The sequence below is a fragment of the Colossoma macropomum genome, unplaced genomic scaffold, assembly GCF_904425465.1.
Source record: "Colossoma macropomum unplaced genomic scaffold, Colossoma_macropomum, whole genome shotgun sequence".
NCBI lineage: Eukaryota > Metazoa > Chordata > Actinopteri > Characiformes > Serrasalmidae > Colossoma > Colossoma macropomum.
The window spans coordinates 330928-352080 of NW_023495942.1; the positions used below are offsets into that span (position 1 = coordinate 330928).

The following is a 21153-nucleotide window of genomic DNA, read 5'->3' on the forward strand; positions in this document are numbered from 1 at the left end:
ATCAATGTACTGCATTAGGAGAAGCTGCGATTTTTAAACAATGAACAGTTAGAGCTGTTTGATAAAATATGGGGTCCTCTGTTTGCCTATTTTGAAAAGGACCAAGACTAACCTGGTTCAACTTGTGAGATACCTGTTGTTGTATGTAATTGTATGTTTAAAAGCTAACACCCTGGATTGTAAGAATTTTTTTTTCCTCCTGTACGATGTAACCCTCTTGTTACTAATTTTAAAATGAAAATAAATGCTTAAAAAAAGAAAAGAAAAACACAGACAGGAAGCTCTAGCAGTACCTGCAGAGTGGGCCCTTCTAGTGCCGAGGCTGACTGCACCACCTTTACTTGGTCCCCCCACCCGGCTGCTGCCGCGACCATTTAAAATTGCCACAGGTAAGCTCCCTGACCAACACCCCGTACCATCATTATGCCTTATCTTAGGCCACAGGTTGGCCATCCAAAGGTTAAGTAGAGCCATTTTGTCCTTTCAGCAAAAATCAAACCACTTTGTGAGCCACAACGTTTTATGTCCATTTTACCATCTTTGCTGTAAATCTGTCTCAGTATGTGCTAATGTTCTAGTATAGGCAAAAAAAAAATATGATATGAATGACAATGCAGACTTAATTTGCTCTACTTTAAGCTTTAGCTCAGCTATAGCTGCTTTTCTCCCATCTCTGGCTGAACACTTTTCCACAAAAGTGTTTCCTGAAAAATGTCTCTCAACATTCAGGCCAGGCTCCAGAATGTAACTGCTTCACCATTTAAGGTGGAACGGGAAAAGGTGATCAAGAAGCTCACAAACGAGAAGCTGACTTCAGCTGTGTGACTTTGCTGTGCTTGACAGTTTCTTGTTGCAGATTAAACATATCAGGAAACCAGCTCGAGTGTTTACAAATGCAAATAAATCCGTTCATCTTAAATCTTTCTCTTTGCCTTTTAGTTAGCTACTAGCTAGGTGAGATTGTTGTCTGTGTTGCTATGGTGACCAGCTGTCCGCGCACCGATCTTCAGGGTTAAAATTTGATGAATTAGCAGTTATACATTAACAACAACAATGAGCGTCCTTCTTACGTGGGAGTGCGACACTACTTTGCATGGCTGCACCCCCTGAGCTCCTCATGGCAGCGCAGTCTGTGGCAAACGCCACAACATTTGAAGCCAGAACCTTGTCTCACAACTATATTTTTGGCATCAGGCAGTGTATTTGTAACCATTTCATGTAATAACTTTCTGTGATGTAGCTTTGAGATGTTTGGTTCCAATGTCCTTTCATTGCTGCTGTGAATAGTTCCTACTATGTATGTAAGTGAGAATGGGGCACTGCACATCAAACAACTCTAAATTACTTTATTTACATTTGAACCATTTAATCACGTGGAAAATTGAAGTTTAATGATCAGCTTTGTGCTACAATTTGAATTGAATTGAATTCCACTTTAAAAGACCCTACAGATCCCAGTCTCTCAAACTGGCTTGGAGATTTTGTTTTGAGTTTGATTTTGGTTGATTTATCTACTACAGTAATTCTAAAAAAAGAATATAAAGGTCAAATGCAGTGTGTCACTGTTGCCTGGAAGACTATTGTTTGCCGGTTTGCCAGCAGGTTACACTGCGTCCTGACCTATGAATTATTACACCATACAACTCTTCCAGAAAACAATAAATGTCACATGATACCCATTTCTAGCTTTCCAGTGTAATCTTAGAGTTACACCTGTTCTGACGTGCATTGATGGCGTGGATCAATATGTGGATCAATATCTAAATTCTTTTCCCATGCATGCATGTCCTTTTTATTTATTAATTCATTCACTCAATATTTGGGCAGAAGTGTACTGATAACAACGGTGATGTGGCTGAGCCAAAGTAAATGTCAGATGTGCTGTGTGCTGTTTCCTGGATTTTTATTTATTTTTTTTTTAATATACAAAGCCTTTTTGTTCAGCTTGCAATTGTAGTAATGTTGCTGGGTATTTGTAGATTAGCATGCTAGCTATCTCTGTCACTGTACTGTTTCTGATGGCAAGCTTATTAAAAACACATATCTTAACTAGCTAGCACTGAGCTATGACATAACAACAAACACAATAGGAGATAAAATCATGGTTGAATAAGCTTTTTGAAAAGGTTCTGTTTTTGTTCAAAATACTACTTATCCACCTACTGCGTTACTTTGGGAACCAAAGCAACTTATATGCAAAAGCAATATATTTAGATAGACATATATGGACACATTTTCACATTTGTGCTCAGGTTTATTTAGTCCATAAATATCCCCAGTCAATTTGGAGGTCACATTTCAAAATATTTAGATTAAGATTTCATGTTTCTATGTATATAAACATTAGTTAGAGGCTTATTACCTTTCAAAGACTAGATGTTAAATATTATTTATGTTATTTTACTAGCTAGTTTTCTAGATATCATGTTAATAAAGCAGGCCTAAATGATTTAGGAAATATTTAGCAAATAGAAGGTCATTACTCAAAGACACCATTAGCTTGTTTACACCTTGCATTGTCATGTAAAATACCTCATACATGGATGGCATGTAGTACTTATGTATGCTAGCTTCATGTTACATTAGGTTTTTATTAATCTTTTTTGTTATATAACTAATTTCACAATGTAAAACTCACATACACAATGTAAACTTTGCAATAACATCATTCAAACATAAAATCAGTAAAATATTGACACACTTTAATAATTTACAAGAAATCAATAAACTTCATGCAGTAAAACATCAAATATTGCATTTTTCGTACTGTTCAAATATAATTTACAAATCACTTCTGTTGTTAGCATTCACATACTGTCCCAACTTTTTTGGTATTGAGTTTGCACATGCATTTAATTCTTGGCTAATCTGTGTGTTGTGGTTAATTTTTGCTGGCAGCCTGGACATTAACTATTTAAGGTTAAAACCTCCAAAATATTTTCATAGTGTGATGACTGGATACTCATTTGGGGTTCTAATATTTTACAGTTTTAATTGCACATTTCTTTGTCAGCATTCCCAGTCCAGGACTCTGTCTCCCCACGCAAATTAGACAGTTATGTAAAGGGGAAATCCACCGATTGTTCCAAATTTCTGCATAATTCAGTTGATGACATGTAAACAAATCTGATCTGAAGTGGTCCATTAAGAAACTCACAAAGTTGGAATTCTTAACAGTGGTGGTGATGGAAACCAGGCTTTGTGATGTCTGCTAAACAAACATGGGCATTATAATCAGCACCTTTTGAGGTTTTATAGGTAATGTTGACGATGGTAGGCAGTTTATGAAGAGGTAATAAAGGGATACCAAGTGCGATATGTGATGCTGAACACTTTATTTCATTTAATTTATATGAATAGAGTAAAATAAATATGAAACAAAATGTAAATAAATGAAAATGAACTTGAACCTTGTTATTATCAGCTCTCCCTGCTGGCATTCTAAAGCAGCATTCTGCTATGTGATGCTACGCTCCACACAATGATGCGTTTGGTGTGCAGTGGCATTTAGAATGTCCCCTCTTGCACACATTTCAAATGCAAATGAATTACTGCACTCCATAAAACATCATAGAGAGAAACTGAAAATGAACACAGACACTCTATCTGGCTCTCTGTAAGTATTTAAAATAGAGAGGGCAAAGCAGGTTGTCAAAGCTAAGAAGCACTTTTAATTTGAATGTTTTTCTCCCCTTAATTTGATACAGTAGAGACAGAAACCAGGCCTAATCAGTGATGCTGCCATTTTTCAGAAAGGAAAGTTTTGTTTGTCTTTAGGAAAGAGTTTGTTGTTTAAATGAAGATGTGTTTTTTTTTTTCTTAAATACAAAGATCAAACTATTAAACCATAACATTATGGTGGCCCAAAAACCATGATGAATACCGCACTGTGGCCCCACTGTGCCATTGCATCCCTATACTGTTAACAGCGTTGATTGTAAATGCTTTACTTTCTAAGTATTTAGGTAGCATGGCTTCCACCTCACTGTGCACCTTTATTAGGAGTGTTGTTTGCTGTGGAACTTCCAACCTTCTCCTCCACCACTGGCTGTAGGCTGAATAGGATTTATTCTGTATGTAAATATGTTATTTTCCTGGCATCACAGAAACAATGAATTCAAAACAGGCTGTTTTGCAGCTTAGTTTCCATATCTGAGGAGTGTTTGGTATTTTTTAAAACTTTAGTCATTTTAAATTAAAAATAGTACATTTGAACTCTTTTACTTAAAAAGTGAGGAAAATTCAGTTTTCCACAATCTCCAAATGAGTATCCCTGACACAAAGTCTTAAATCTTTTTTAATATGGTACTCATTGACATTTCTCAGCCAAATTTAATAATGATAATAATAATAATAATAATAATAATAACAATTGTTAATTATATAGATATGAATCATTCCAGAATCCCAGAAGTCCCAAAGTTCAGTTCCTTTCATCTGACTATAATTCTGGAATACCAACACTGCAGACAGTAACATTTGTTTATCTATTAAAATAATTCCACTAGAAACATAAATTATGATTTTATTGTAGTTAGAGCATGCGCCCGTTCCAGGAATAATAAAGTTATCCGTAGGTAGATTTATGACTGAAAACGTCATTGGGTATCTGTTTCCAGCTTAATCGGATAAGATTAGATTGATTACATAGTGATCGATGACTAATTTAACAGTTCTTTGACTTCGCAATGAAGAAATTCATGCTTTTTCATTCATTATTTATACTGACATGTATGAGATAGTCTCATAAAGGTGAAGCCTTAGACTCGATATTTGTAAAACATTCAAACAGTCTGGCCCCAGAGGTAACCCTTCAGGAGCACAAGGAATTCTAACAGTAAGCCATACTTAATGGAATGAAATACTGTAAATCCTTCTCTTTGTAAACAAATCCCATTACTGAATTGTGCCTGCACAGCACAGAATAGTGTTTTCCCCTCTATCTCTAGAATAAACTTCACAGAAAGAGGATTTTTACGTTTTAATCAGGTTTCATTTGACTGAAACCAAGGGTCAAAATTGCAAATATTCCAAAGTTCTTCCTTATGAAATAAGGATGTGATATATTATATATCAGAAGTAAAGCATTTTACGGACAAGACAGTAGATATTACTGACATTATGAAAAGATGCCTTCAAGTGAATTGGTTTTAGGTCAAAGTATTTACAGTGTGGAATTTCTTTCATAACTCCAAATGTTTTGTTCTAAAACCAATTCATCTTTTTTTTCCTTCACATTTTAATGCACAAATACTGTTTATTTGCTGAAATTAACATATGAAACATAAAATATATCCTATGCAAAAGTTATGTCGAATTTCATACTTTGTGTTTTCCAATATGTTAACATTGCAAAAGCAAATAAATAGCAATTTTGCACTAAAATTTGCGTAAAAAATGCCAGAGAAAAAAAATATTTATTTATTTATTTATTTACATTTAGTTATTGAAAAACTGTTTGGTCTTCATTTAACAAACTGTTTACAGACCAGATATAATGGTGGAAAAGGTACTTACATTTGGTAATTAATGAAATCTACATCATAATGTTTGGCATAAAATGGTGTCCTTAGCATACTTTAGTAAACTTGCTATAGACAGTAGTGGATTTTTTGAAGAACAGTGAACTATTTTTCAGTGCTTTTGGGTGTTTCTCTTATGGTCAAGGATGGACTGATGATCGGGAGACATTCTCTTTGGGCCACTGTGTGTGTGGGAAAAGAGTGAGAAAGAGACAAATGTGTAGTCGTTTCTAATGTAGTCCTATGTAAAATTAATGGAGACCGCCCTGGGACAAACTGCATGTACTGGGCAAATAGTGGAGTGTGCATAGACACGTTAGAGGCTCACTGCTTTCTCAGTGTGTTGCCTTTGCCGAATCATTCAAACTCCAGAACAAAGCATGATTTGTTTGGATATCAGAGTGAGGTACAACCACAGGGCCAAAAAGTGGTAAGTTAGAAGGGGTAAGTTAGCCAATTCAGTCTAACTGTACACTAAGGCAACAGATGGATAGCTTAATGTCAGTGCATCACACACTGGCTAATTAACTAGCTAGCTAACTAGCTACAGGATCCCTGACGTGTTCACGGTCATGCATTTTAAAGAGATAAACCAGGGCTATTCTTGTTTGTAAATATGCATCCACTCACTGTAACTATAATAGCAAGCTTAGTGGTGGAGGGAAGGAGGGATGCAGACGGACTGTTTATTGTAAACACCCAGATGGACTGTTTATTGTAAACACCCAGACGGACTGTTTATTGTTGCTGGAGATTTCCACCATGCAAATCTGAAGTCAGTGCTCCCCAAATTTCACCAGTAACGTGTTTCACCAGTAACATCCACCGGTGCGTACAGGGCCGAGCCCCGCCCCCACTACAGCTACTCAGACCACATCTCTGTGATGCTCATTCCAACATACAGACCGCTCATCATACATGCCAAACCAGACCAGAAGCAAGTGAGAACCTGGCCACCAGGAGTTATCTCTGCTCTTCAGGACTGTTTTGAGCACACTGACTGAGAGATGTTTAGAGAAGCAGCAACCTCCGGTGACTCCATCAACCTGGAAGATATAGAATGAGCGACTGGCTACATCAGCAAGTGCATTGATGATGTTACTGTCTCCAAACTCGTCACAACTCACCCCAACCAGAAACCATGGATGACTGCAGAGGTGCTCATGCTACTGAGATCCCGTGACAAGGCTTTCAAGTCAAGGGACAGAGCAAGCCTCAGGATAGCAAGAGCCAAGCTTTCCCGGGCCATCAAAGAGGCTAAGTGTGCTTACTCAAAGAAAATCCATGAACATTTTCAAAACACTGCTGACACACGGCGCATGTGGCAGGGCATCCAGGCCATCACCAATTACAAGTCACCTCCACCTGCTTGTGACAGTGATGCCTCCCTTACAGACGCGCTAAACAACTTCTATGCTCGGTTTGAAGCACAGAACGGCACGACGGCGAGGAAAACCACTCCTCCTCCAAGTGAACAGGTACTGTGTCTGTCCACAGCTGATGTGCGGAGAACTCTACACAGAGTCAACCCATGGAAAGCTCCAGGATCCGACAGCATACCGGGCAGAGTGCTCAGAGAATGCGCTGAACAGCTGGCTGATGTTCTCACGGACATATTCAACATCTCTCTGAGCACTGCAGTCGTTCCAACGTGCTCCACCATCATCCCTGTGCCGAAGAAGTCTCCAGTGTCCTGCCTCAATGACTGCCGTCCCATTGCACTCACTCCAATCATCATGAAGTGCTTTGAGAGGCTTGTCATGAGGCACATTAAAGACCAGCTTCCTCCTTCACTGGACCCACTGCAATTTGCGTATCGCCCCAACCGCTCAACAGACGACGCCATCTCCACCACACTCCACCTGGCTCTCACCCACTTGGACAATAAAGACACTTATGTCAGAATGCTATTCATAGACTTCAGTTCAGCATTCAACACCATCATCCCTCAGCAGCTGATTGGAAAACTGAGCCTGCTGGGCCTGAACGCCTCCCACTGTAACTGGGTCCTGGATTTCCTGACTAAGAGACCTCAGTTAGTCAGGATAGGTAATAACATCTCCAGCACCACCATACTGAGCACCGGCGCCCCTCAGCACTGTGTGCTCAGTCCGCTGCTGTTTACCCTGCTGACTCATGACTGCACTCCAAAGCACAGCTCAAATCACATCATCAAGTTTGCTGATTACATGACTGAGGTGGGTCTGATCAGCAAGAATGATGAATCAGCGTACAGAAAGGAGGTGCAGTGGCTAACAGACTGGTGCAGAACCAACAACCTGTCTCTGAATGTAGACAAAACTAAGGAGATGGTTGTTGACCTTCGAAGAGTGCGGGGTGACCATGCCCCACTAAACATCACTGGCTCTGCTGTGAAAATCGTCCAGAGCACCTAGTTCCTTGGCCTCCACATCACAGAGAACCTCACCTGGTCCCTCAACACCAACTCCATAGCCAAGAGAGCCCAGCAGCGCCTCTACTTCCTACAGAGACTGAAGAAGGTTCATCTCCCCCTCTCATCCTCACCATGTTTTACAGGGGGGCTGTGGAGAGCATTCTGAGTAGCTGCATCATCGCCTGGTTTGGGAATTGCACCACCTCCGACCGCAAGACCCTACAGCGCATAGTGAGGGCAGCTCAGAAGATCATCGGGGTCTCTCTCCCCTCCATCATGGACATCTACACCACATGCTGCATCTGGAAAGCCACAGCATCGTGAACGACCCCATCCATCCCTCACACAGACTTTTTTCACTGCTGCCGTCCGGCAGAAGGTACCGGAGCATCCATGCCATCACTGCCAGACTCTGCAACAGCTTTGTCCCTCAAGCAATCAGGTTTTTAAACTCACAAGGACTGAACTAAATCCCCCCCTACACACTCATACACACCTCTTTTGATGCTCTACTTGCACTATCTATCTGGAATATTGTTGCCAATACTGTGTTTACACTGTGTTTACACTGTTTTACTACCTCAGTAACTGCTATGTATATGTATGTTATCTGATGTAACTTACAGATCACATCATGTTAAATATGTCTGCACCTTATTCCACTACTTCATGTCCAGAAATCTGTGCTGTGTCGGTACTACACTGTCCGATCTGTTTACTGTGTCTAATGTCTCTTTAATTTATCGTATTTATTGTATTGTTCCTAGCTTAATTTTTGTTTGCACGCTGTCTGCACGTTCGCACTTTGTAATTTTGTACTTTTGTACTTTTGTTCCTTGTTGCACCATGTTGTTCCTGGAGGAACGGAATTTCACTGCACTGTGTACCTGTACATAGATGGAATGACAATAAAAGCCTCTTGACTTGACTTGACACTTGAGCATATCGTTCGCTGCCACTTCAGGGTTCTTTGCCCTTGGTCTGATCTTTGTAGGACAGTCACTTTTAGGTAGACCAACCCAAAAGAAACGCTACAGAATTTGTTATACTTTTTTAAGAATTTATAAGGGGGACAGATAGTTAGTTCAGTACCAACATTCCCAGATTACCGTAGGACAGATCTGTGCCTTATTCTAACAAGAAAACAAATTAACCAAAGGCTCGACTAAACAGGTAAATTTTTCGCCTAGACTTAAAGATGGAGGCTGTGTCTGAGTCCCGAACACAGACTGGTAGGTTATTCCAAAACTGGGGGGCTTTGTATGAAAAGGCTCTTCCCCCTGACGTAACTTTATTTATTCTGGGTACTAATAATGAGCCCACACCTTGTGATCTAAGTGGTCACTGTAAGGTCACTGAGGTACTGAGGAACAAGGCCATTCAAAGCTTTATACGTTAGCAGAAGAATTTTGTACTCAATGCAGAATTTAACTGGCAACCAATGTAAGGTACACAAAATTGGGCTAATGTGGTCGAATTTCCTGGTTTTGGTGAGAACTCTGGCTGCAGCGTTCTGGACTAACTGAAGCTTGTTAAGGTTTTGGCTGGAACAACCAGAAAGCAGAGCGTTACAGTAATCTAACCTGGACGTGATAAAGGCGTGAACTAACGTTTCTGCATCCTGTAGCGACAGTGCATTTCTTAATTTAGCGATGTTACAAAGGTGGAGGAAAGCTGTTCTGGTAATATTGGTAATATGCTCATCAAAGGCCAGATCGGGATCGAACGTTACACCAAGGCTTTTTACAGATGTGCCTGGTGTAATTGAGAAATTATCGAGATTAACATAGGCAGATTATTCCTGGCAGCTACTGGACCAAGAAGAAGAACTTCTGTTTTGTCCGCGTTTAGTAAGAGGAAGTTACATGACATCCAGTCTTTAATGTCTTTTACACAGTCCTCTATCTTATTAAGTTCAATTTTGTCCTCTGGTTTAGCTGAAACATGCAATTGTGTATCATCGGCATGGCAGTGGAAACTGATGCCATGTTTTCTAATGATGGTACCCAGTGGTAGCATATATAAGGTAAATAATATGGGTCCTAAGACAGAGCCCTGTGGAACACCATACTTTAGTCTTGTGAGAGCTGATGGTTCACCATTTACATGAACAAACTCAAAGCAATCACTAAGGTAAGATTTGAACCACGAAAGAGCTTTACCTGTCACTCCTACTAGTTTTTCAAGCCTGTCTAATAGAATGGAATGGTCTATTGTGTCAAAAGCTGCACTAAGATCGAGTAAAACCAGTAAGGATATGTTTGCTTTGTCAGCGGATAATAAAAGATCATTTACAACTTTCACTAACGCTGTTTCAGTACTATGGTGAGGCCTGAGGCCAGACTGAAATTTTTCATGTATATTGCTTCTATGCAGACGGGAACATAATTGTTTTGCCACGGCTTTCTCTAAAATTTTTGATAAAAAGGGAAGATTTGAAATAGGTCTATAGTTTGATAACTCAGAGGGGTCAAGACTAGGTTTCTTTATTAGGGGTTTAATTACACCTAATTTAAGAGATTTTGGAACATAGCTGAGAGAAGAGTTTATTACAGATAGAAAAGGCTTGGTTATTTCTGGCAAAACGTCTTTAAGTAAACCTGTAGGAATTGGATCCAGTATACAAGTTGTTGTTTTTGAAGATGAAATAATTTGGACAAGCTCTGTTTGTTGGCGTAAAGTAAAAGACTCCAGCGTCTCTGCACTCTAGATCTAGATTAGGTTTATAGGACACTGCACTGCAATGTTGCGCATTTTGAATTTTGTGCCTAATCGATTCAATTTTATTATCGAAGAAATTTATGAAGTCAATGCTGCTGTAGGCTGATGGTATCTGGGCTTCAGTAGTTGCTTGATTATTAGTCAATTTAGAGATAGTACTGAATAGTAGCCTAGGATTATTCTTGTTATTTTTAATCAATGACGAGTGATAGGCTGAACGTGCTGACTTTAGTGCTTTTCTATAGTCTATAAGACTCTCCTTTCAGGCATATTGGAAAACCGCCTAATCGCCTAACAGTCTGTTTCATAGCTCGAGTATGGTCATTGTACCATGGGCGAGCCTTTTCTGCCTTATTCTTTTACTTTTTAATGGAGCCACATTATCTAAAGTAGAGCGACAAGTGTCTTCAAAACATTTTGTCAGCATATCTAATTCATTAGGTTCAGACGGACAACTAATTAAGGATGAAAGATCTGGAAGGTTGTTAATAAAGCTATTGGGTGTAAACGATGTTACAGTACGTTTAACACTATAGCGTGTGGATGAACATATATTATGACTAAAACTGATTTCATATGAGATTAAGTAGTGATCTGACACTGCTGTGGTCTGAGGAAGGATGGCCAAATGCTTAATGTCTATACCTAAGCTCAGTATTAAGTCTAGAGTGTGGTTACAGTAATGAGTAGGCCTTACTCATTTGAGTTTATTTATTACATGCATGATTGCAATTTGATCACAGTACTGTGTGAAAGTCAGAGACCACTCTTCATTTATTTAACATGTCAAAACTAGAACTTTAGAACACATTTTTTGGCAGCAGTGAAAAAACAAAAACTTGTATTTAACAGAAAACTGCAACACCTAATATTCCATCACATATTTCAGCATTTAGTTTGTAGATAATTTGCCTTTATTACAGTTTACATTTTTTCCAGGCTCTCAGTTTTGCAGACATATTTTACCACACCTTCCACAGAAAGTCTGAGGCTACATTTACAAGAGCGTTCACATTAAGGTCGCATGGCCACGAATCGGATACATGCCCGATCTAGGACCACATATGAAAGTGGCTCAGGTCGGATTTGAAAAGATCAAATTTGTATCCACACAGCCCTGAAAACATCAGATCTGAGTCACATTAGGGCAAAAAATCGGACTTGTGCCACTTCAACCTGGTAATGTGAGTGTAGCCCTAGAAACTGGTTGCATTTTCTATTTACAAGTAATAAAGTCCATAAAACCACACTACACATCTCAAATGTACAGTTTTTTTGTGAAAAAGGGCACGTTTTTCCTTTTTGTCTTCTGCTTTTTCTATTCCTTTTAATTTTTCCACACTTCCAAAGTTCAGTCTTAGAAGTTGGTTGTATTTTCTGCTTTTAACCATCCAAGTAATCCCAAACAGTGGTCAGTCCATTGTTCACCACCAGCAGCTTCTTTGTTTGACTTGTCTGTTTGCTTTTCTCAGTAAGGGCATACACATACTATCAGACTCATAGTGTTGAGTTGTCTTCTCACAGTGGAAGGATGGACAGAAACATCTGTGGATTTTTCAGATCTGAAGCAACAGTGGAGCTTGATTTTCTCCTCTCTCTCAAAGATGAAAGCTTTAAGTGCTGTTTATCTGATGGGGACAGTGTGACATTTTCTTATGTAAGTATGTTCAGGCAAGCTTAGAGAACATATGGACCAGAGGACGTTGAAAACTTTTCCCTGCTTTTTCTCATCACTGTAACAGCCACTACAGCTAATCGCTGCCCACAAAAGCCTTTGCACTTACATCACCTGGTTAATGATGCCTTACTTCCTTGTTAATAACACCCACAGACGTCTGGATAATGTATCAGTTCCAGAGAAGAACTGTAAAGGGCTATTAATGATGCACGTAAGCTTATTTTACCTGGACAAACAGAATCATTATGACCTGCATTTCATACCATCAAGCCATAATATCTGTTAATGTTTAACCACAGGCAAAAGCTTTTACTTTCTGCACAATGAGAGTAGACACAGAAGACAGAAGCTGAAGTAGGAGGATAGATTAGCAGTGAAAAGCAGCATCAAAATGAAAAACTGCAATACAAACTGTATAGAAAAGCCCCTCTCTCTGGGGTTTAAGAAACTTGGACATTTTCTGGGGAAATATCCCTGGTATTTTTTAGTTTTGCCACTTGTTATAGCAGGTGGTCTTGGTGGCGGATTCTACTTTATACGTGAGAGGGAGGCGAATGACATCGAGGACCAGTTCACACCAAGAGACGGCCCTGCGAAGGCAGAGAGGACATTTGTGAAAGACAATTTTCCGACTTCAGGGGACTTTTCTCAGTTGCGGCTCTACACCGATGGCACATACGCATCGCTAATCATCACAAGCAGTGTAAACATATTTACAGTTGACGCTTTCCGAGAAATCATCAACTTGGACAGAAAAGTTAAGAACATCACTGCAAGAGATAATGTCTTGTCTTATGAGAGCCTTTGTGCCAAAATAGGTGGAAAATGTGCTACAAATGCAATTTTAGATGCTGTGAACTACAATGCAAGTGAAATTCAAAGTACCATGATTAACTACCCATTTAACAATGACACTTTTCTGGGCACTGAAGTCGGTGGTGTGACTCTGAAACCTGATAGCCAGATAATTGAAAGTGCAGAAGCCATCAGGCTTTATTATTTCCTGCAAGACAACATCACAAGTGAAACGGATGAATGGCTGCTTGAGTTTCTGAACGTGTTCTCGGAGGAGCTGATTTCTGAAACAGTAAGCCTTTCCAAAAACACTAGAATACATACTAACTTCATAACACATGCATAAGCACTGAATAATGTATTTATACAGGAATACTTGAAAATTTATGGACAGCTAATGACAGTAATTGTAATTAATATATAGTTGCTCCATTTTTGTCATTTTTTTAACTTTTCAACATTATCTAAAAACTCCAGTTACCTTTCGCATTGTGTTCAGATTTAATAATGAATGGACCAATAGAAATGCTCTGAAATTATCTTGAAAAAACTCTTGTTACATTAACTTATATTAGAAGTTAAGAATGTGTTTTTCCCTCTCCTGTAACATTACTATTTAGGAGATACGCGGTTTTGTTTCGACAGCAATGTCATGCCATTTTATGAAGTAAATGGCATGTACTGACATAAAGGGCCGTAAACTAAACTGATGGGTTTCTGTTCCATTTATGGCACTATTATGAAGCATCATTCAAACGTAATAGAACTTACGAGATAGAGGCCAGAACAGATCAGTTCTGTGTAGTTTTTATTAAGGAGACTTGTGTGGCTAGATACACAAACTACTGACCTGTCTGCAGCCAGGTTGACCTTTATAGAAATTGTTCATCAAAATAGACGATGTAACACTTTGAAACAATATGTAACAATTTATTTTTTCCACAACTTTCTGTAGTATAAATATACAACATAGACAGAGGATTGCTACTTTCTATATAATACATTGAACTATATTATAGGAGTATTTCTACTACAAATCAAGTGTTGTTTTATATGCACATACCATTAATATTTATATACACAAAAAACTGTGTGAAAAATGTAACAGAAGTTTAAAATCTTTTATCAGAGATCTTTGATAAAGCACATAGTGTTCTTAAATAGACCCTGGCCTTGTAAGCTCACCCTTCACTTTTAATTAAGGCCTCTTAATGTCAATATAGTGTCATTTGCTGTACTGTAGTGGCATGTTGTGTGTAAATATTCAAGTATTGCTTTTGAAATGCATGTGACATGAAGTCGCTATGCACATAGCCTTCAAATAAAGTGTTACTGATGTAGGTATAATGTTTAGGTGTATAAGTATGTGCATTTGTTAGTAAACCTTCAAATAGTACTAATATTCAAATTTCTCTATTTCACATGCAGTAACTATATCCACTACATCTATTCATAATCATTTGAGCACAGCAGCTGCCCTTTAAATTGTGTGAAAATTTCATTGTGATTGCACCAACAGAAAGGCTCCAAACTTATTTGAAATAAAATCTCTTTGCATGAACTTACATTGGAAGTAAAGAATAGTTTTGCCTTCTGCTGTAAAGCTGCCATTTTGGAGATACTTGTTTGTCTTTGGACAATGATAATATGTGGGTGACTACACACGATATAGTAGAAAAACTGCATCTGTAATACAGCAACAGTGAAAATATTTTAGGAGTTTTGTTATGAACTCCCCCTGAGCACTGCTGTATTGTTGTGGCCTGGTATCTAATGATCCATGACAGCCTGGTACCAATCCGCGGCCCAATGGATGGCATCCTCTAAGTTAAGGGCTGTCATATATCATATGACAGCCCTAAAGGCAGTTGGCCTTTACATTGTGCTGATGAACTGAATAAACTAATGGTTCATGATTACTTGGGTTAAAATCTCTTTACATTAACTTACCTTAAAATCAAAGAGTGTTTTGCCTTCTACAGTAAAGTAGCCATTTTGGAGATGCTTGAGGTTCTTTGGACAGTAATGATATACTGTATACCATAATTTGGTCCAGCTCTGAGCCATGTCTGTGATAATGGAAGCAGAAACATTGAAATGTTTGTGTCTAGTGTAAATCTATCTATAGAAATAATATTTATAAGTTGTACTGACTCCACACACCCCGTCTCATATCCAGGCTTTTTATTTTATTGTTCTGTTTTAAAACATTAGGTTATGAAAAGGTACAAACACATACTTTTCACCTGGAAAAAACCTATTTAAGGTTCACAATTGGACCTTAAAACCTGTGTTGTACCTTTGAGGGAACATTTACATTGTTTGTATCTTGATGAAAGAAAAATGTACCTGCACAGAACCTTTATTTTTAACCATGTTCTTTAGTGCTTCTCATGTAAAGTTAGTTTTTGGAGATGTTTTGTTCCAACAGCAACAAAATGTAACGTTAATTATGGTAAAATAGTCGCAAATCTGAAAAGAGGTATTAAACTCTTCAGGTGTCTGGTAATGGAATTGTGACAAAGAAGGCATGACTAAGAGCAACACTTTAAAGCAAACTTTCAAACTTTCCACATAATTCAGTCTTTGACATGTAAACAGTCATTTAGAGTGGTTTGATGTGAAATAATTCATTGTGTAGAGATATACTGACTTCTATGTTGTTTTTTTTTTTACAATGTTGGTGAAAAGATCCAGAGTTTGTACAACGCAGATTAGCTATTTTATTTACCCTCCACAATGACCAGGGGACATGTCCGTGTCTTCTGAGTTGTTTTATGTAATGTTGATGGTGGTAAAAGAGGGAAAATCTGTAAAATATGTTTTCTTTGGTACTATTTTGCCCCAAACCACCCTGCAGTTATCTCTCCACTTTGTATGCATTTAAAAGAAAACAGTTTAGGCTAAAACCTTCTCAGAACTGTTATAATATCTCATCAGGCAACTATTTCATGTATTGACTTTCTATGATATATCTTTTTACCTGTTAATGATGTAGACTTGTGGTGTGTTTTTTTTCCTCCTCTTTGGTGTGACAGTTATCTGTATCGTATTTCACCTCAGTGTCCAGACAAGAGGAATTCAAGAAGAGCCCAAAAACGGTGCTCCCGTTTTTCTCTGTGACTTATTTCCTGGCCATTGCCATCTCAATTATATCATGTTTAAGGTAAGCAAGGATGATGCACTAACATTTGCATAAATGACTTGTTTCTGTTCATCACATCAGTGTGTTTATCTGACTGTCCTACTCAATTTCCATATTTCACAACACATACATTATCCTGCTTTTTTGACACATCAACTATAACTATCAAAACAACCGGGAAACAAAGAAAAAAAAAACACAGCAAAGTTAATGCAACACCAGACAAATACAAACTGAAACACGAGGGTTACTCATCGCAAACATAAGACTAGAAACGTATGGAGAAAGAGGGGTAACAAAGTACACACAGGTGGAAACAGTAAGGAGACCCACTCCCCTCCTCTTCACAGGGATGTTAAGGGCTGGATTTACTCAGGCTGTCCATTCACAAAAAGCTGCAGTGCATTACCTGTTAAAATGCATCTATATTTTTCAACCAATTAATTCCTTCATTTTAATGTAATTCCATGATTTATTTAGCTACACATAACACTAAATCCAGCGAGTTTTCAAAAAAAGACTTCAATATCCAGCCAGAATATCTAGTTAGCTAACTTAGCCACACAGACATGTGTCTTTTTCTCTCATGTTTAATTGGTAATACAGTGTTCCACACTGTTTAACCCACATCCTACCCTTCTACACTTGTGTCTTCAGTTAAAGTAATGGATAAAATTTCACTCCTCCCTTAAATCTTGGGATATTAGGTATGTGCACATGTATAGTTACAGTTGCTAAACTACACTCTTAAAAAAGATGGTGCTTCAAGGGTTCTTTTGTAAAGAAAATGGTTCTATATAGAACCATGAACACTCAAAGAACCCTCTGCATGATTAAAGGGTTGTTTGTATTAGGAAAGCGTTTTTCAGATTGATGGCAAATGTGCATAAATGTGCTATAGACTGTTCTAAATAGAACCTTTCGAAAATTGTTCTATATAGCACCCAAAATGGCTCTTCTATTGTTATAAGCTTGACATTTTAACAATACAAGAACCCTTTTGGGTGCTATATAGAACATTCAGCACATTCTCCATCAATCTGAAGAACCCTTTCATGGTGCAAAAACCCTTTAATCATGCAGAGGGTTCTTTGAGTGTTCAAGAACTATTTTCTTTACTAAAGAACCCTTGAAGCACCATCCTTTTTAAGAATGTACAAGCTGTTATAACTACAGCTGCTATCTGTGTCTATGCACAGGTTTTAATGAAGGGTTTGAGAGCAGTCAGGGTGGCCTAAGCAATGACTGTTACTTCCCTTAGCCAATCAGTGAGCTAACAGTGTGCATCGACAGTTCTTGGTAAAAGTATGTGCATACTGAGTCGCTGTCGCTGTGCTTTAAGATATCTAGACAGTATGTAAAAATGTGCATCTTAATGTAGTTACATTATAACTGAGGTCTGAGGGAAGAACAGGCCTGAAATCCCTCCTCCTAGTTCAGTAGTTCAGTTGAGACCAAAGAGTGGCCCCTTATAAAAACATTCTCCCTAATGTAAACTATAACAAGAATTTCTTTAGAACTGGTCTGCTGCTTAAGCCTTTTACTGTCCTTTTACATAACCCTATAATGCTTAAACTCAATTCCTCACCTCATTTAAGTTCATGGTAGAATAAGTTTTCATTTATCTCCATTGGACTCCATTTGTCTTTATTCTTTATTCTACAGATTGGATTGTGTGAGAAACAAGGTGTGGGTAGCCACCTTCGGCGTACTCTCGGCAGGCCTGGCTGTGCTGTCCAGCTTTGGCTTACTTCTACTCTGCGGGATGCCCTTTGCAATGACTGTTGCTACTTCACCCTTTCTGATTCTGGGTAAAGAAAAACAAGAAAACAATCTATTTTCTATAACTAGTTAGTAGAATTATTGTATAATTAAAGGGATTAAAGAGATTTTAATCATAATGCTAAAGTTGAATGAATGAAAGTGAGAAGCCACAATTTAGCATTATATTAATGGCACCATGATAATTGGTGGCTATCAGATTCCATTCTTTGTTAGCCATGTTAGCATGTTTGGTCAAGCTGTTACTTTTACTGTGTTTTGATCAGGGATTGGTGTTGACGACATGTTCATCATGATCTCATGCTGGCAGAAGACTAATGTTCATGAGGAAGTTGAACAGCGTATGGCAAAAACATATGAAGAGGCAGCGGTGTCCATTACCATCACCACGCTGACTGACGTCCTGGCTTTCTACATTGGCCTCATGTCCTCTTTCCCATCGGTCCAGTCTTTCTGCGCGTACACCGGCACGGCCATCCTCTTCTGTTACATCTACAACATCACTTTCTTTGGTGCCTTTCTGGCACTCAACGGGAGGCGAGAGAAGAGCAACAGACACTGGCTGACCTGCATGGTCGTGGACCCACCAAAACCAAACTCGAAAAACAACATCTGCTCAGTAGGGGGCGCTTACGATCTTGAAACAAATACCGAAGAAGAAATGCCAATTAACTTGTTCTTCAAGAGGTATTATGGGCCATTTTTGACAAAGTGTTGGACCAAAGTTTTTGTGATACTGATTTATGCTGCTTATCTGGCCAGTAGTATCTACGGCTGTACACAAATGAAGGAAGGAATTGACCTGAAAAACTTAGCACCCGATAACTCGTACGTAGGCAAATATTATGACAATGAAGACAAGTACTTTTCAGAGTTTGGCCCAAATGTTATGGTGATCATTAAGGATGACTCCTTTCAGTACTGGAGCGAAAGTGCTCGTCAAGAGCTAAACGGCTGTCTCGAAGGTTTTCAAAAGCTAGAAATGGTCGCTAAAAACATGACTGTATTTTGGCTCGATTACTATTTGGATTTTGGAGAGAAAGTACATTTAGATCTTTCAGACAAGGCCACGTTCATGAGATCTTTACGGCCATTCCTTGCGGCCTCTGACTTCAGTCAGGATGTTAACGTTAATTATACTGCGGATCAAATCTATGCCTCTCGATTGTTTGTCCAGACCATAAACATCAGAACAGCAGTTGACGAAAAGGAAATGTTGAACGCTTTCAGACAGACTGCTAAAGACTGTTCAGTTCCATTATTGGTGTCCCACCCTGCCTTCATCTACTTTGATCAGTACGCTGTCATTGTGAGCAACACGATCCAGAATGTTTTAGTTGCCACTCTGGTCATGCTGTGCATTTCTCTCCTGTTAATCCCGAATCCACTGTGCTCACTGTGGGTGACGTTTGCCATCGCCTCTGTTATTGTTGGCGTGGCTGGCTTCATGACACTGTGGGACGTTAACCTAGACTCCATATCAATGATCAACCTGGTCATCTGCATTGGCTTCTCTGTAGACTTCTCCGCTCACATTTCCTACGCTTGTGTTTCAAGCGATGCTGAAACATCCAATGGTAAAGTTATTGATGCGCTGTACAATCTTGGTTATCCTATAATACAGGGAGCCATCTCAACAATTGCTGGAGTGGTTGTTCTTGCTGCTGCCCAGAGCTACATTTTCCGAACGTTCTTTAAGATCATGTTTTTAGTCATCTTGTTTGGGGCGCTGCATGGCCTCGTATTCATACCGGTGTTCCTCTCTTTCTTTGGAATTTGCTCTAAGAAATCAGAGGTCAGAAATGAACAAAGTGGTGGGTCATCCGGAAGTTCGAGAAGTGTGCAGGACAGACAGATGCATGCTTACGACAACCCAAACATGAGCCAGTGAAGAACCCAAAAACTGGAACCAGAAGATGGTGGACTGCTGACTTGTCTTCCTCAACAGACCTTCATCTAACACCTAAGTTACTTCACCCAAACTGTTGCGAAAAAAAAAAGTGTCAATAAGGCCCCATTTTCTAAAATCCCAACAGGAAGGCTCTGGAAAAAACTACCACTCTATTATGGATATATAATCATTATATTTATGTGTCTTAGTTGCTGTACTGTAGTTAAGGTGTCATTTATAAATACTGTACATATATTGTGTTGAAACATACCTTTCTTTGTTAGACACTTTATGTTTGGATATAAAGTTAAATGACAGTTAAATTATGACTTATAATACTATATAACAGTGCTTGTAAATGCATATACATGTATTTCCCATGGATTGTTTTGGATTCTTTTACATTCTTTCACAAGTATAACTCTGTAATCTATAAAAAAGCTCTATAAATCCATAGATCTATGAAAGCTACTCTTTCCATTCACCAAAACTGAAATAATAATTTACTGTCAAATAAATAAATGAAATATGGAACAGATTTGACTTTAATCACTTTTCTGATTTACATTTTAAAGATGTTTGAATGTTTGTAATATTAAATATGTGTTTCAGCACACTTATACAACGTTAAAACGGTCAAGTGGTAAGAAGTTACTAGCTTTATAATTAATTATTACAAAATAATTATTTCTGTCACAATATGTTATTAATCAATTTTAACAAGCATTAAAGCTGGTAATATTATAGGACCAAAATAGAAGTGAATGAAAAATAAACTTCTTTCCTCACAAATATACCTTACCTGTACTGCATGTATTATTATTACTGTACATGTATTATTTTTTAAAAATCTCAAAGTACCAATCTACTAAAATTATACATCACTGCATGAGAGTGATTACTGGTAGGTAGTAATGATTGGTTTTATTCAGTGAAATTAAATTTTGGTAGATTTACTACGGAAAACAGATTTTCAGATGAGAATATGCGTAGAGAGGCACCACCAGCTGTGGCCTAAATTGGCCAAATCATTTCTCAGCTGAAGAGTAACTTGCAGCCTCCTATAGACACATCTTTTCATCTCTCTCTCTTCTTTTGAGTCAAAAGTGCATGAGCATGATCAGCCGACTGGAAGATATGAGTTCAAAACAAACCACTCTGCCCAACAGTTCCAGTCTGACAGTGTTTACCCATCTGGTTCAACACCGCCCTCTAGTGGCAATG

At 38.4% G+C, this 21153-nt stretch overlaps 1 protein-coding gene across 1 annotated transcript; it reads left to right on the top strand.

Annotated features, from left to right (window-relative positions):
• Positions 1–12659: 12659 nt before the first annotated feature.
• Positions 12660–20403, top strand: LOC118803667 (patched domain-containing protein 3-like). The gene is made up of 4 exons (XM_036564128.1): positions 12660–13403; positions 16150–16277; positions 17922–18067; positions 18305–20403. The coding sequence occupies exons 1-4, from the start codon at positions 12708–12710 to the stop codon at positions 19927–19929; spliced, it is 2595 nt and encodes an 864-aa protein (XP_036420021.1). The 5' UTR covers positions 12660–12707; the 3' UTR covers positions 19930–20403.
• Positions 20404–21153: the final 750 nt, after the last annotated feature.